The 15,710-nt window shown below is 38.8% G+C and overlaps 1 protein-coding gene across 6 annotated transcripts in view; it reads right to left on the bottom strand.

Moving 5' to 3' along the window:
- The window catches only part of STARD9 (StAR related lipid transfer domain containing 9), a 115,575-nt gene that overhangs the window by 94,853 nt on the left and 5,012 nt on the right, over positions 1–15,710 (bottom strand). For all 6 annotated transcript variants that reach the window (XM_068945997.1, XM_068945998.1, XM_068945999.1 and 3 more), the window contains exons 2-3: positions 6,389–6,458; positions 1,839–1,955 (exon numbers count right to left, since the gene is read on the bottom strand). In XM_068945997.1, the coding sequence (XP_068802098.1) occupies positions 1,839–1,955; positions 6,389–6,458 (187 nt within the window). The remainder of the gene's footprint in view (positions 1–1,838; positions 1,956–6,388; positions 6,459–15,710) is intronic.

Here is a 15,710-nt window from a genome sequence, read left to right as displayed (position 1 = left end):
GTATTCCAGCGGCCCTCTTCTAAACGATATTTAATACATGCTCTAGTAGTTTCTAGAATCACTGAGACAGGAGAAAAAGCCAAGAAACTCGCTGATGATTCCAGGTCTTTCAAAGCACCAGTCCATCCCTAAACCTTTCTCTGGTGATGAGACAGGCCTGCCTGCTGCACGAAGCGGCACTCAGCAGCCTTTCAGCCGCAGTGTCAGGCACCCGCAGCGATGATGCCACCAGCAAGGAACTTGGGCCCTTTACTTAGTTGTCTCAAGCCAGTGAGTATGCTTTTCCCCCCAACAGTGTTTTTACTGGAGAACGCTGTGCTGTATGACAACGCAAGGCCCTCCAAAGCGTCCTGAAAGTCCTGTTCAGGCCCAGCAAGGAAAGTGGGCTGTTCATATTGCATTTTATATTCTTTTTTTCATTGTACTTTTGTTTTAGAACAAAAAACCCCAAAATTTACATGTTCTAGCTGTTATTTGTATTTTCCACTGATCATTTTCATACTGAGTAGAGACAAAGCCGACGTGGAACAGTATTTTAGTAACGTATTATGAGCTAAACAGTTTCATCTAGAAAGCCAACCATATCGACAATAGGTGTAAGAAATACGTTTCCAAGCGCATTAGGAGAGAAACTTGGGACGAATACAAAATCCAGATAAGTAAATAAGACAATATAAAGGAAAAAAGAAACAGTTCAACATTAGAAAATTTGTTATTGTAATTTTTAAAATAGAAGTTTATCTCATGCTGAGTACTTTAGAGAGAAGACTTTCCTTTTTAAACACTAAATCCACATCTTCCTGAGCTACCAAAATCTCTTCCACACCATTGCACCAAGCAGGAAATCCAGCACAGTCAAGAATTCGGCCTCTCATTCTAGTAACTGCCAAATGTGATAGTTTTTCAAACACTGACTCTCAAAAGTAAAAGATTCCTCTGCTCCTCACCTCCAAGAATACACTAATTTCACAAGACTAGCTCAGTTTTCAGTGATACTTGTTGCAAAAAGCTACAGGAAAAAACAACAAAATCACTTAGGTTGGAAATTAGAGAACAATTATATGACAACAGACAAAATAAAACAGATACAGGTCTGTCCTATTTGTACTGTTTCTGCAAATCTATCAGGACCAAAGAGCAGTAAAAAATTATTTTAATGCTGACATATAATTGTACGCATGCATAGAGAAGTCTTTGGATGACTTTACATGTGCCATTTATTGTGCTAGTAAGGTTTAATAATTCCGTGCTTATTAACGGAAAACTGTAATTGTATCCTATTTTAATATCTAGTCCTTCAGTCTTTTTACTTTACTACCAAACCTTGCATCTTCAAACCAGGAAGATTCTACGTTATAAGAAATTTCCAATTCTTTAGCAAGAACGAGTGCACAGAATAATATATTCTGAATAGTAAAATTTATTACTGTTATTTAAAGACGTAATGATTTCACTGTTGATCCACTGTTTAGAGAATTGCCTCACAACTTTTTCTTTCACTTGAGAGCTTTCTCCCCCTAAATTCTCATTCCTCTAAAACATTTCTCATTGTTAAACTGAAGCGCTCCAACCATCACAATCAATGATTGCTACCAAAACCGACAGACCCCATGAAAGTATGCCTAGTGACAAGCAAGGGTACTGCAGTACTGCTACTTCTATTTAATTCGGAAGAAGTACTGAGTGTTGTGGTATCACAAACAACATAAGTAAAAGATAGGGAAAGAAAAAAAAAACAAATTCATCTACCCTGCTCTTCAATCTCATTCTGTAGGTGTGAATATAAAGGACAAAATGAGGTGGGAACCAAGACAGATACAAAGAATAGCATCACTTACCATTTCCTGAGATGCATACTTTGGATCTTCGGGATCAACTGACCAATAGCAGTAATCAAAGCTGAATGCCACTATCTTTTCTCTCGAGTCCCACGTGCCGTCAAGCCTACTGTCCACCTGAAAGTAGACGGAAAAAGACAGAACCTGACCAAAAAGTCAGCATTTTAGAACTAAGGGAAGTTTATCCAGGATATGTACTGTGGAAGAGGAAAGGCAAATAGTTTATCCCCTGTTATTTTTACTTCGATTCTCAGGGTGAGAGGGAGGCATCCATGACAGATCTACTGAAGAGTTTCTGCTGAAGGGTTTGTGTACTACAGGTAAGGCTCTCCACACTGTAAACAGTAAACATAATTAAATGAATCTTCACAATATCGTGTTAGGCAGGAAAGCTCTATCTCCTTTCTATATTTCTCAAAGAAACTGAAAAATGACAGAGAACTGCATCACAGAAGTGATACACAGACTCAGAAAACAAAACCTAGCTTCTCACTCCCTAGTTGCAAATATAGGTCTGTTCCTCTGTTTCCCCTTTGCTTTGCCACATTCACAAGCTGATACTTCTTCCACTGTGATTGCATACTACAGATGCAGGCACCGCAAATCCTGCATTTTGATTAATAATAACAACAAAGAAACCCTTCTAGCATAATAAAAAGTTCCAGCATGCCTATCATTCACCACTTCACACAATCCACTCCAGAGTTTCAAGAGATCATGGTCTGAGCACCTGTAGAAGCTCTCCCAGACTTTGGGTAGCAATACTGCCAAGCAAAGCACAAGTTACTGGGGTATCACTACCTCTGTCCTTACAGACATGCAGAGGCCAGGACATCTGCCCCACTTCTTTGTGCCAAAATGAGCTGAACTGCTCTAGGTAAGTATCTCTCCAAATGAGCTGAAAGAGAACTTGTCTGTGCTTATGGAAAAATGGGGGAAGACAGCAAAGGATTACCACTATTCAAGAGGTTTAACTCTTCTGCAGCCAACCAAAAACCAAAGCTGGGTTCTTACTCTCATCCCTGTATGCTGGAAATAAAGTACCATTTGATAGGAAACAAAAGGTTTTTTTGTAGATGGTTCAGGAGAGCAAATAGATGAAGAGCTGATATTATTTGGTGTTTAATTGCCAGTTTTCCCCAAGAGCTGCACTTATTTTAGATATGTTTCAGTGTAGAATTAATGAGAAGAAAATTTCTTACATCTAGAATCTAAAACTTAAATAATTTGAAAAGAGGTATATAGGAGAAGTATATTCACAGATAATCCTTTGATAGTACTACTAAATTATTTTCTGTAGAGTTAGGCATACTTTCTCCACAACATTTTGTCTGATACCACCAAACCTATTTTCCCCCATAGTCTTGGGAAGTTTTATTTATCAAAAAACACCAGTAAATAAGGATTAGAGTATTTACACCAACCTGTCTGATTTTACGCTTTCTTTAGGTTAGGACAACATCTTTCTAACTAGGCTGTGATATTACATATAATTCTGTTCAGAGTCAGAAATGGTGACTGAAATATTAGGAGAATTATATAGGTCTTTCCTTATAATCTTGCTCAAGAAATTGTCAATAAAATAGATAAGTCTATGAGCAAGGAACTACGTGTTGTAGTAATCAAAGAGAGAAAGCAATGAGTCACAATATTACACAAAAGTGAAAGGATCCATATGTAACACTGACCTAATCAGTAACTTTATTAATGACCTTGACATTTGCAATAACGTAAGCATAAAAAAGACTCACTATTAATCAGTACCTAAACAAGCTTCTTAAATAACATCCTTAAAAACAAGGGAAAGCAGCGCTGTCAGGTTACTGGATAAAAGGCACTATAAGGGCTGACCATTGTCATTAACTAGGAAAATGAATTTACAGGCTCATTTAACAACTTTTTTTCCTAAACCAAGAAAAAGCAAAGTGAAAGAGGATAGCAATAATTTAAAGTTATCCTGGAAGAAAAGGAGTTTCAAATATTTAAAATCCCATATAATTCTAAATTTGTCACATTGAATTAACTACCACCAAGGTTTCCTTTGGCTAGAGCTAACATCTTAATGAGCCTATTGATCATCTTCAGTAATGAGGATTTTGCCACACCGTGATTCAGAGGCCTTTTTAGGCAGCTACCTTTACTTTCAGATATTTTCTGCAGCAATAGGCCAAAGGTGGCTTGGAGTAGTGTCTGCCTATTGCAACATGAAAAAAAAAAAAAAACACTCCTGCAGTCACCTAATCACAGAGTAGCTGCACATTTCCTATAGAAAAATGCTCTATCCTCTTGCCTGATGCAAACAGATACACAATGTATGTCTGTACCTTACAAATTTTGGGATAGTTTCCAACTTAAAGCTTTTCATTTTTTTTAAATATGAAGCAAGCTTACCTCAAATACAGCTATATGAACATTGGCATATAAGTATTTGTTTATACACTGGTATAAACTAGTTTGAATTGATGAGAGACTATATAAACTTAGCTTATACATAAAGTAAACTCCCTCTCTCTTTAAGACTCACCAATGACAAAATATCAAGCCCCAAAAACGTCCACAGGCCAGCTCCTGCATCTCTAAATAATCCTGTTCAGACTACCAAACTGCAGCAGGAGTCCCTCGCCCCACTGTGGTCTCCTGGCACACCCAAAGCAGCCTCTTTAAAAGACAGCTCCTCTTTAGAAGTCCAGGTCTAATAAGGCTCAGCTGGACCTAATTACACAGCTGCATAGCTAAGGCCTCCACCTGCTCACAGAGGCAATCCCAGCTGGGGCTGATAGCCTTAGAAGCCCAAATCTTCACATTTGTCTCAGTTACCAAAGCTTTTCCAAAGAAAATAAAAAGGAACAGACAACATTACAGCTGGAGAAGAAAGGTTCCTTGGAAATGTTTATCACACATATAAGGAATTGGGGAAAATTATTTCAGAGAGTAGCAAATCTCAAACTCTGTGAATACAACCTTTCAGAAAAAATTTCCAAAGATGAGCTTGCCTGGAGAAACTGGCCTAGTGGTTTAGAATGGCTGCTGTGATAGTCAGCTTTTCTGTCAGTTATCTTACTCCTTACTCTGTAGTTTTTTTTCACCTCTGGATTTTTTTGGGACATCAGGTACTTCAGTATCAGCAGTTGTTTATAAGGACCACAATGGAACATGAAACCATCTACTGTTTTGATCTTAAAAGTTATGGTATTTTATTAATTCTCTTATCTACGCTCTGAGTTTATTTGCCGCAAGTTTGTTTCTGACGCGCATGCTTAAGTACTTGTTAAAAATGGAATAAGAATGAACAAAGCAATATTAGAACATCTTTAAAGCCTATTGGAATTATTGAAGAATCATAAAAGAAAACAAAGCAGCCTGTGCAGAATCCTCAGTCTTGCAGTATCTATCCAACTGAGACCTGAGGCTTGATTACTCTCTTCAAGTACTCCATTTGCATCATGCAAATGATAGAAAAAGATCTCCATGCCCAGAAGTAATCACTTGTAATGATCTTCTCTTTATCATAATCAGGTACAAGTTACCTGTAGTCATGTTTTTAGCAAAAGCATTGGCCTTCCAATGGTAATTTAATTAGCACAAATGCTATAATTCTGCCTTTAAACTAGCAAACCCTAAAAGAATCAGTACCTGAATACCGGTTACAATAAAGAAAGGAACTACACAGATCATAAACAACACTTTATGTACATGAGAAAGATCTCCATACCGATACTTTTTCCCAGCTTCTGTCTTTAAGAGAGAATACCTAGCATCAATACAAAAAAATTGTCATGGAAAAGGATAAGAAGTTCAAATCCATTCATCCAATTTTTGAACCAACTAACCATTTAAAAAAAGTGGGTTCCTTGCAGATATAAAGAAAAAGGAAGCAAGAAATATAAAACACATCCGTCTTTACAGAATCCCCACTTATCACAATCTTGGCAAGTCCACTGTTCATTTACTTACCTTGGAGGTAGAAAGATGTTAGACAATACAAAATTGCTTATTTCCTATTCTGTTAACTTAGTGGAGCAGCATGGCAGCTTAAGGATTGCAAGAGTCTAAAATATAGGGTTGATTCCCATGCAAGTAGACTCTCAAACATAAGTCAGCTACATTAAGTTTATTCTTACAGGTCTTGCCCATTTACTAAGGCCTGAACTGTAGCTGAACACATTTTGCCATATTTCACACAAGTCAGTTAGTTGCCCTCTGAGCGCAAAAAGGAAAGGCGGAGAAGAAAAATGGGGAGAGAAATTATCCAGATGTTAGTAGTGATAGGATAAGCGCAAAATCTGAACAAGTTAATAACAGCCATATATGGTGACTTGCAGCCAGGGTGCAGCAGCTTTGATAAATACAGAACACAAAGGATAACACAGCTAGATGCTACATTCCCTGTGTATGTAAAAAAAAAAAAAAAAAAGAAAAGAAAAAGAAAAAAAAAGTTTTGCTTCAGTGCTAAAACTGCCAATCTAAATTTTTCTCCTAAAATTGGTCAAGCAAATATATAAAATTGGCACGTCAGAATCCTTATGTAAGAAATAGAACAAAAAGCATACCTTTATATTTCTGACTTTTGCCACTTTGTCATCCACTTCTACAATCACTCGTCCTCCTTCTGCACTCTCTCTAGAAAAAAACACATTCAAAAATCCATTTAAAGTATAAAATTGCAGAAAGGTGCATCCGAAATTTATAAGCTCTGGAAAATAAATAAATAAAAAGCATTCTTGTTCACAGTTTAAAAGGTGTGTCGTTTTGGAGAGTAGTAGCAAAATTTTTTTAAAAGTACATACAGTTTGGCAAAACTCCAGTCATTTTAAAGTTATTAAAAAAGTTAAAATTTACAGATCAAGAAAAACCACAGCTTAAGCAGCCTCCCCTCATGTGCTGAATTATCCCTGCCCCCATATTTAATATGGTTTTTTATACATAGCAAAATGGAAACGAGGAAGAAGAGGTCAGTGACCTGCTTATCTGACAGCAGAAAGGAAAAGGACCACTCTAATCCCGAAAAGCTTCTTCTACAGTCTGCTTTGCACTCTGACAACGAAACAGCTCTAAAAAAATCTTATAAGCTGCCACTTTACCAGAAACTTGTATTTTGATGAGGCCTAATGCCTTTGCAAAGCTTGGAAAAGAATGATTTAGAAATAAAATGAACTTTCTCCATAGTACAGCTGTGTCATACTTTATTTAAAATTAAGCTGAAGGGAAAGACAAGATCAACTGAGACTAGCTGTATATACACCACTTGTTATTCAGATGCTTTGATATCATCGTGTCCGTTATGAACTAGACAACATAAAAAACAGTTATAAAATTCATATCTGATTGGCCCCCATTCATTCATCATTCAAAAATCGTCTTTTAACAGATTTCCTTACAGTTACACAAAACCATTTACTCCATTGGCTACACTCTCCTTTCATTGACAGCTGACACAGCAAATGACATGTTTCAAAAACTAAAGTTTTCAGCTTTCAACAACTCTGAGGAAGCACAAGTGTTCCTGTAATTTAAAAACATATTTTCTTCACAACCCCAAACAAGGGCTCTAAACCTCTGTCTTTCAGTGTTGTGTAGTATCAAATTTGTAACAGTAAAACCATACACTGAACATTTGCACTGAAATGTCATTGCCACTTACATCACTCAATCTATTCAACCACCATCTAGAAAGCATCTAATAACAGGCAGCGTCAGGAGACAAGAACAGGAAGGTTAAGGACTGCTTGTTTGCCTGCGCTGTGCAAGTTACTACTGTTGCGTTAGTAGTTGTCCCACCTTTTTAAGATCTACGTGAATAAAGCTTGTTTAGTGAATTCAAGCAGCACTGGCAAACACCTAAAAAACTAAACCCAAAAACCAAATCCTAAAAAACCGAGACAACCACTATGAATTTCTTGGCGTGTAATTTTCAGACGCTGGGGCCCATCTTTGGGGTCTTTTTCTTCAGTTCTTATTTTTTACCACATGCTTTTGGTTGGTTGGTTGTTTCCTTACCCAGCATTCAGAGCAAACCCTTAGGATGCTATTAATTTCTTCACTGCATTTACCCTGGAACTGATTAGTGTTTGAAAGCTTCACAAACGTAAGGGAATTTTAAACCCACTTCTGCATGTAGGCTCTCCCCATTTTGCACACAGACATTAAGGGAAAACGTTGTTTTCTATGTGCTTCATTTGACTAATTTTGGGTGCCTAGTTTGAGACACACAGAACTTAGTACTTTTTGTAACACACACTTTTATATGGCACATACTTTTATACCACACTTCATATATAAAGCACACAGACGGTTCAATCACAGCTCCCACAAACTTTAGTTAAGTGGTCAGCTTTCAGTACTTCAGACACCAGTATCCTGAATCAGTCCCCAGGAAAAAGAGGAACACTCAGAAGGAACAAAACTTGCATCAGATGCACCTGTGTGCCTAATATGCAGGTCCCTAAGTTAGGCTCCCTTGGCAACCAAGGAAGAAGCACAACGAGGTCTAACGAGGGAGGCCTGGGGTGTCTAAGGTAGCAACTTGCAATAGATGCATTCAATCTGCATGTGTGCAATTTCCTGGGTTTTTTTGAGAAGCACGTGCTTTCCAACACTGATAACAAGTCTGGGGACTTTCATACTGACACAGAAATCTCTGCTATCTGAGCTAATGAACAGAGCTGACAGCCTCTATATGGATCAGATCAAAGAGGAGACAGGACATTTTGCATTCCTGACTTTTCAGTCTTGTTGTTAACCCTCCAGTCTCATCACTCCTATCCCTCCCCCCCCCACCCCCACCACTTCCCCATATACACATCATTGCTTACAGGTTCCTGCTATCCACTCCCTCTAGCACCAACTCCATGGGCCCAACCTCAATTTCAGTGTCCTCACCTGCTCTCCACTCCCTTCTCCCCCTGCATTATAGCTGCTCTTTAGGCTGATCCTTTGCTCCAGCAGTTTGGGATCCTGCTCTCCTTGTCAGCTCCTTCCCATCTCTGTCCCACGTTCTCTTGTGCGCTCCAGCACTGAATTGGTTTCCTCCTGCACCCTAGCTGGGCTCCATAAGCTTATCATTGAGATCAAACAGGACAGAAGACCTTACTCTCACTTCCAGTTCCTGGGCACCAACCTAAACTGGGACAACATGGAGCTCGTTCCCCTAAAGCAGTACTCACCTGGGGAGTTCTCCGATTTATAAGGACGATGCAAGCACAAGTTGGTCTGCACTAGATAATGCAAGCAGCTCATCAAGAGCAGATCCCTTAGAACTTTTATGTGTTATGTTCTTGCAAGTCTTTACTGAGCATGTGTGAAGTGTAATTTTTTCTTATTTGAGAACTTGAGAAAAATGAGTGGACACAGGTGGGAGTTATCAAAAAAAGTACACACCTGATTTCAAATTTCAAATCAATTGGGAAGTTTAAAGAAAAGGTCACCATAAGTTGCTTTTAAATATTTCAAAGCATAATTTTCCCTTAACCTCATTTCTGAAGCAGTTCAACTGTTCTGAATGAAGTTTACACATAATTAAAAAAAGAATATCCAGCCTTATCAGGCATTCAAGCATGAAAGACTTTTGCCTAAATGGTTAAAAATCTGGCAAAACTTTAAGTAGCTTTAAATGCCAGGGTATTGTAATTGCAAACGTAAGGCAATGTCAATTACAAGCAGTGCTACCCAGCCCTACCTATCAGAATCATATGTGGTCTGAGGGCAGTGAGTCTACACAGACTCATGAACAAATAACTTCATGGTGCGGGTTGTAGTCACCTGATGTTCTCCCAGATGAAAAGCATTACCCAAGATTCAAGATAAAAGAAGCAGTTCCAAACACAAAATCTTCACTGTGATAAATTAAAACATAAAAACAGTACAATACAAACAACACAGACTCAAATTACCACACTGCCTTCTACCACAGGGTAATGATGACTCCTCATACAAAAAAAACACCCAAAAGCTCAGTGCAGCAGAGTCAAGCAGCTTTGTTCAAGTCTCACCCAAAAAGAAAGCCACCAAAAAGCAGGGATAGGACTAATGTCTCCACTTGCTCTGGGTGTAGACTCAAAGTATACTTAATTCATTGTAACTGCAGGCTGTTGCTGCAAGGGGCATCCTCTCTCCTCCTCCTGCTCTTCCATCCCCCGCTTCCCCTCTAGCGTTGCATCTAGCAGTCCTGCACCCATGCAGATCTAGCAATCATGCACACATACAATGACTCAAATCAGCTGTGATCAGAAAATAAACCCACTAAAATAAATAATCAATGTGCCATAGGGTGAGTGAGCTGCTCCAGGGCACCAAACACAGGGGTCACACAGTTGCTGTAGTCAGAGCAAGAGAAGGGGTAGGAACATGCAGTAGTGGGAACAGAGATCCCTTTCTTTCTGCAGCAGTTTACAGCTAGAGCACTGAGCGTATGATGAAACCAAACTCTTAGTTGTCACCTGCTCTGCAAACCACACATTCAGCCTCCTGTAAATATGTGTTAATTTCATGCCTCATTTAGGTACCAATTAGAGAATTTTGGGAAAGGAAGCACAGTTTTAAAGCACAGGAGGCAAAGCACGTTCACAGCCATTCGAGATGTCCTCACCTGAAATCCAGATTACAAACACTACAAAAGTTCTTTCCGTATAATTTTTTTGTCAGTACATCTTTACACACGTGCATACCACAGTTTGCATTTGACAGATAAAACCCTCCTTATTCCTTTAAGAATGGGTGCACTGCTCCACAGGTACGAAAGCTGTATATACCATACAAATAAAAGCAACCCTAAAGTACACCTCTCTCATAATAGTTTTGAATTCCGCTGCTCAGACGTCTCAGTGACCTTAACATTTAGTTTCTCCAGTCTCCCTTTTTTACCTTTTCTAAAACTTCATGGTGTGTTTGGGAAATGCCTCTCTCTTGCTAAATTAGTTTGCATGATAAAAAGTTACCTGTACAAAGACAGAGTTGCAGAAAGACCATTTGATGCTACATGGCCCAAGAAAGGCCTGGATCGTCGCAGACACTGCAAGTTTTAGGGAAATGCAAACCCAGGGACAGAACAGTAAGTCGACTGCAGAACGCAGCGGCAGGGCTGGAACAGGGAGTGACAACAGAGAGCAGATGTAAGCCAAGCAGCTGTGGTCGTCCAACCAAAAAATAGGGGGAGTCCAAAAGAAAACCTCCTCATAATGTTTGCTGTTTCTATGACAAATCATTTCTGTACTGCAGCCCCAGAAGGACAACAGACACCCTGCAAGACTGGGAAGAACGAGCCAGTGGAAAAGAATCATCAGATCAAGATCCTGCAGGGGAGCATTTCCACATCTTGATCTTGCTCACGTGGGTCCAGTCAAAGAATACAGAAGTGCAAGTAGGAATACAAAGCTGGAGGAAGCAGTGGGTGGGAAGAAGGGTAGCTGTTTATTTAAGACTTATAAAATTTGCCCCACTTCTCCTCCACCCTCTCAAATAAAAGTCATGCACTTAGAGAACAAAAGAGCTGACTTTTAAAAGTTGCCTGTTTATTTTAAAAAGAAGTACATGTAGTAAAACAAAAATACTGGAGTCATTAGCAGTTGTAATGTAATAAAGCAAAACAGGTTCTACAAATACACACCACCAGATATTCACCAAAATAATTAGGTATACTAAAGCCAATATTTACTACTCAAGTACGTGAGAAAACTTAAATAATTCTTGACAGAATTTTATGAGTGTCTACTCACACAGATTTTTAAAATAACCCTGCAATGTAATCGCCTCAAGTGATTATGTTTTTCCTGTCAATTCCCATCACCCTCCAAACTCGAAAACCAATCTCAACCAGTACCGAGACAGAGGTGGTAATGTGTACCCAAAAGCAGTGCAACAGTATTGATCCTTTCCCTCTAGCAGGGATTTTTGCAGATCTGGGAGGGCCTATCTGTTACATTTTTTTTTTTAACAATTCACTTTAATATTTTTCTAGACATTTCTAGAAAGAGCAGCCATTTGGCCCACTGTGGTGGAAGGCATTTTCATACCCTTGTCACAAACACAACCACCCTTGTAGAGAGCCTGGCAGGACGCAGGTCAGCAATCCTGGTGCTCTCTCTGGGACTCTGACACTTCCCGGGGCAAGCCTGACAACCATAACAGCCTGTAAGCAGACTTAGCAGCATTTATTGGACTACCTGCACTTGTACCTGGGACGCTTTGTGCCTTCTAACAGGAATCCCATGCATTCACCATGCCAGCAGCCGCAGGAGACAAATCTAACCAAAGCTTTTGCTTTTTTTTTTTTTTTTTGTTTCACAAGATCTTTATGGGAAAAATTTCAGAGAGCATTCAGATTTATCTTTTCCTTTTAATTTACAGCATATCTACCTTCTGTTTATTGGTGGCCTTGGCAAGGATATCTCTGAGAAGTTGCCATCTCTGCACCTGCTTAAAGACTGACCTTAACCGTGGACACAGAGAAAAAAGGAAGGCAAGGCATATTTTCTAAGTTATGCTAGTCTTCAGAGAACACTGCCTAAGACAAAATGGATCTAGGACACATCTGTTTACAGACCAAGAGGTGCAATGAGAAGAACACTAAGCAACTACGCTGCTCCATCAACAACAGAAACGTTGCAGAAATTGAAGAGAAGAAAGCACAAAGATTTCAGCCACAGGAGCTGCTGCACTCTGCTGACAAGGCACCTGCAACCACAGCTTCCTCAGCCACATCTCTTTATGGCACCAGCATAACCTGCATCCTTATTGCTACTGCTGTAACCTGTGAAAGTTAAGAGATGCTAACAGGATGAACACCCTGACTTTAGCTAATGCAGTATTTTTTAAACAGGTATCAACAATCAAGTAAATTTGCCTAAAGTTTGTTTTCAAGGTTTTTCATTATTTAATACCACCCAAATAACTTTAAATGCTTCTTTTTAAGTCACAATTATTCTGCTGCCTGTTTCAAAAGAGTACTGTACAGCCCAGTCAACATTCCTCCTACCAAACTCAGAACAGATGTTTATAAGTAATTTGAAAATCTATATTGAAGCCAAGTACACAAAGTTCACCAAGATAGCACACTGCTACACTAGACATATGGCTTAAGTTATCTTTTCAAGGTTACCCTCAGCTCTATAAAGCTTTCATTGGCTCTGATAATAGCTGACATAATCTAATAATCAAAAATCATCTTTCCATCATCCTAGTGAGCTTTCTCCCTATTCTTCTTTGCAAATATTGTATAGCAACAAAAAGTTGCTGTATGGACTATGTCGTGCAGAGATAAGCGTGAGCCATTGTCGGGGCTATTCCAAGATATAATGCCTGCTTAGGCAGTTACTTTTTTCTTGATCTTGTCCAAGTTTTTGACATATACCTTCACAAGCTAGAAATGAAAGCACAGGATGGCCTCCTCGAAAATCACAATGAGCTCTGCAGTCCTACCCAGTTCAAGAAGAATATGCCTGTCTGCACTATCTTTAAAGTCTTATATTGCTAGAATAAGAGTGCCAGGCATCATTCTTGAGCAGTCCAAGTCAGAAGCATTCCTAACAACCCATTAGTGCTTTGAACAGCCTTGGAATAATACCCCTTTTTCTTTCATACCGAGATATCAAGGGGAGGAGGGCAAAGGAGAGGAGAAAGTCCTCTCATCTGTTATATCACTAGCACTTCAGGAAACCCTTTGTATGAAATAAGGAGGATGTGAAACAAAGTCAAAGTCCAGCCCGGTTTCATCCAAAGGAGATACTCTTCCACCCTTGATTTTTCCAACTTGCAACTAAGTAAATACAATCCAAAGTTACAAGTTTACAGATCTCTGTTAACTACCATTTTGCAACAACCAGAACAGCTCTCATTTAGGTGCTTCTGCACTGGAGAGCCTAGGGAGCAAGACAGTGTAATTCACAGTCTTTTGCATCAAAAAAATTCTGCACCCATTCCCAACTGATGCAAATCACAACCTGGCTACACTGGCCAGTTTGCATTTCCCTGGGACAGAACTTCTGCGTATGATGGTGGTTACAGTAGTGACTGCAACACTGAATGCTACAATGCACTGTTTCATCTCTCTTCCTCAGTTACTTCTTCCATTGCATCACAACCAGCTCCTATACCAAAACTTTAAATGTTCTACAAATATAGAGGTGCAAAACTCCATTACTTTGTTTAAAATCAATGCTACTGATACAAAGATGGCAAGAAAGTTTAAAAGTAGCAATTGTGTGTTCTGCTTTTCAAAGATAACATAGAAGAGGATTTAAAAACATGAAATTGGGGAAACCCTACCCCAAACTCCCATAGTTCCCTGAATACAGCCTTGGCATCTCACAACACACTGCAAAAAGGTCCCACAAGAGGAGCTTTCAGCCCTCTGCACCATTCCCCAGGAAAGGGAAACAGCTTTTCACAGCTTATGAAAACCACCTGCTAGAACCAAGTACAGAAATTAAGAGAAAAGAGCAGGCACCTCAATAATACAGTTTATACAAAACTTCAACTGATGGACTAGGCAAAAGACATTTTTAACTAATCTGAGAGAGAGAGTGTAAAATATTTCAAGATAACCTTGACAGTAATAGGATACAAAACAGGATATAAAAACGTTAAAACATATTTGTTTGGGAAGGAGATCTCCCAAAAACAGAACACAGAATTAGAATCTCAACTTTTCTGTTAAAAATCCCAGCTTTTCCGTGAAAAAAGCTTGAAATCATGAACAATGCATAACCAATGCAGTTTGTACAGATCTTCAGATAGAAACTCTTAGAGGCCTGAGAAATCTCTTTCCCAACATCAAGTACCAAACCCCAAACTCACTGCTAATATATATTACAATGTAGGATTGAGAAGGATGAGGAAATAAGGTGAGGGTAAAAGAAAGACTCTTCACTAACCTGTGCTCTCTTCCCCTGCCTGCCTTAGTCTAAACTTTAGTAATAAACATAAAAAGCCCCTAAAAGTCATAAACAAGCTAAAAGGTGTTTTTTGACTCTCACCTGTTACCTGTTTTTTCCCAATATTTAAATCTTTTCTCTTCAGAGACATCCTAGTCCCTTTGAAAACAATGATGATTTTGTCATTTTCTCCAAAGGAACCAATATCTTGTTTTGTATTTGAAAATTATATCATATGGTACATATGTTGAATATCTATATTAAAAAATTATACTACACCTGTTTTCCAGACAATTTACACTGTAATATATTTCTTGTGCTGATGTGAAATACATATGGATTTCTAAAGAAGTTATTTCCATTTATATCCAGTAAGGCAGTTCACAGAGATGATGATAATATTCCATTAACAGGGAGCTAATTTATCCAACACACACTCGAGTTACTGAGCAAAGTTTAAGTCAGCTAGAGAAATGAATCAAAAAAAAAAAAAAATCCTCACAGACACCTTTAGAAACAAATATCCCCTTCTTGAAAACATTTTTCTTTCAAAAAAGTTAAATCTAAATAAGAACTTTTTTTAACACTATCCTACAGCACAGAAAAGCTATCCTAAGCAGAAGTCAAAATTGTAAACAAAAATAAACTATATGAATATAATGATGCAAATATCTTGCATCATTATACCCTCACATCAAATATAATAAGTAATATAGCACAACATTTTGAATAAAGTAGGATTTTTTTTGTAACTTGAAAAGCTTTTGAAATGTTAACCTAAACTTCTGTGGCTATCTTTTCTCAGAAGATATCCCATTACATTAGCCGGACACACCAAGCACATCTCTGGAAATCACAAGAACAGAGAAACTTTCCCTCCCACCCCAGACAACTACCTCCCTGCCCTGGGCTTGCTCGTGGCCCATCACCTCTGTTCTTAGGAACTCACACTCAAATCCTCCTGCTCCCCCCATCCCACCCTCAAGCCTCATTACCTGCTGCATCG

This window comes from Struthio camelus, chromosome 5 (assembly GCF_040807025.1).
Source record: "Struthio camelus isolate bStrCam1 chromosome 5, bStrCam1.hap1, whole genome shotgun sequence".
Lineage (NCBI taxonomy): Eukaryota > Metazoa > Chordata > Aves > Struthioniformes > Struthionidae > Struthio > Struthio camelus.
This window is presented reverse-complemented; position numbering and strand designations above follow the sequence as displayed.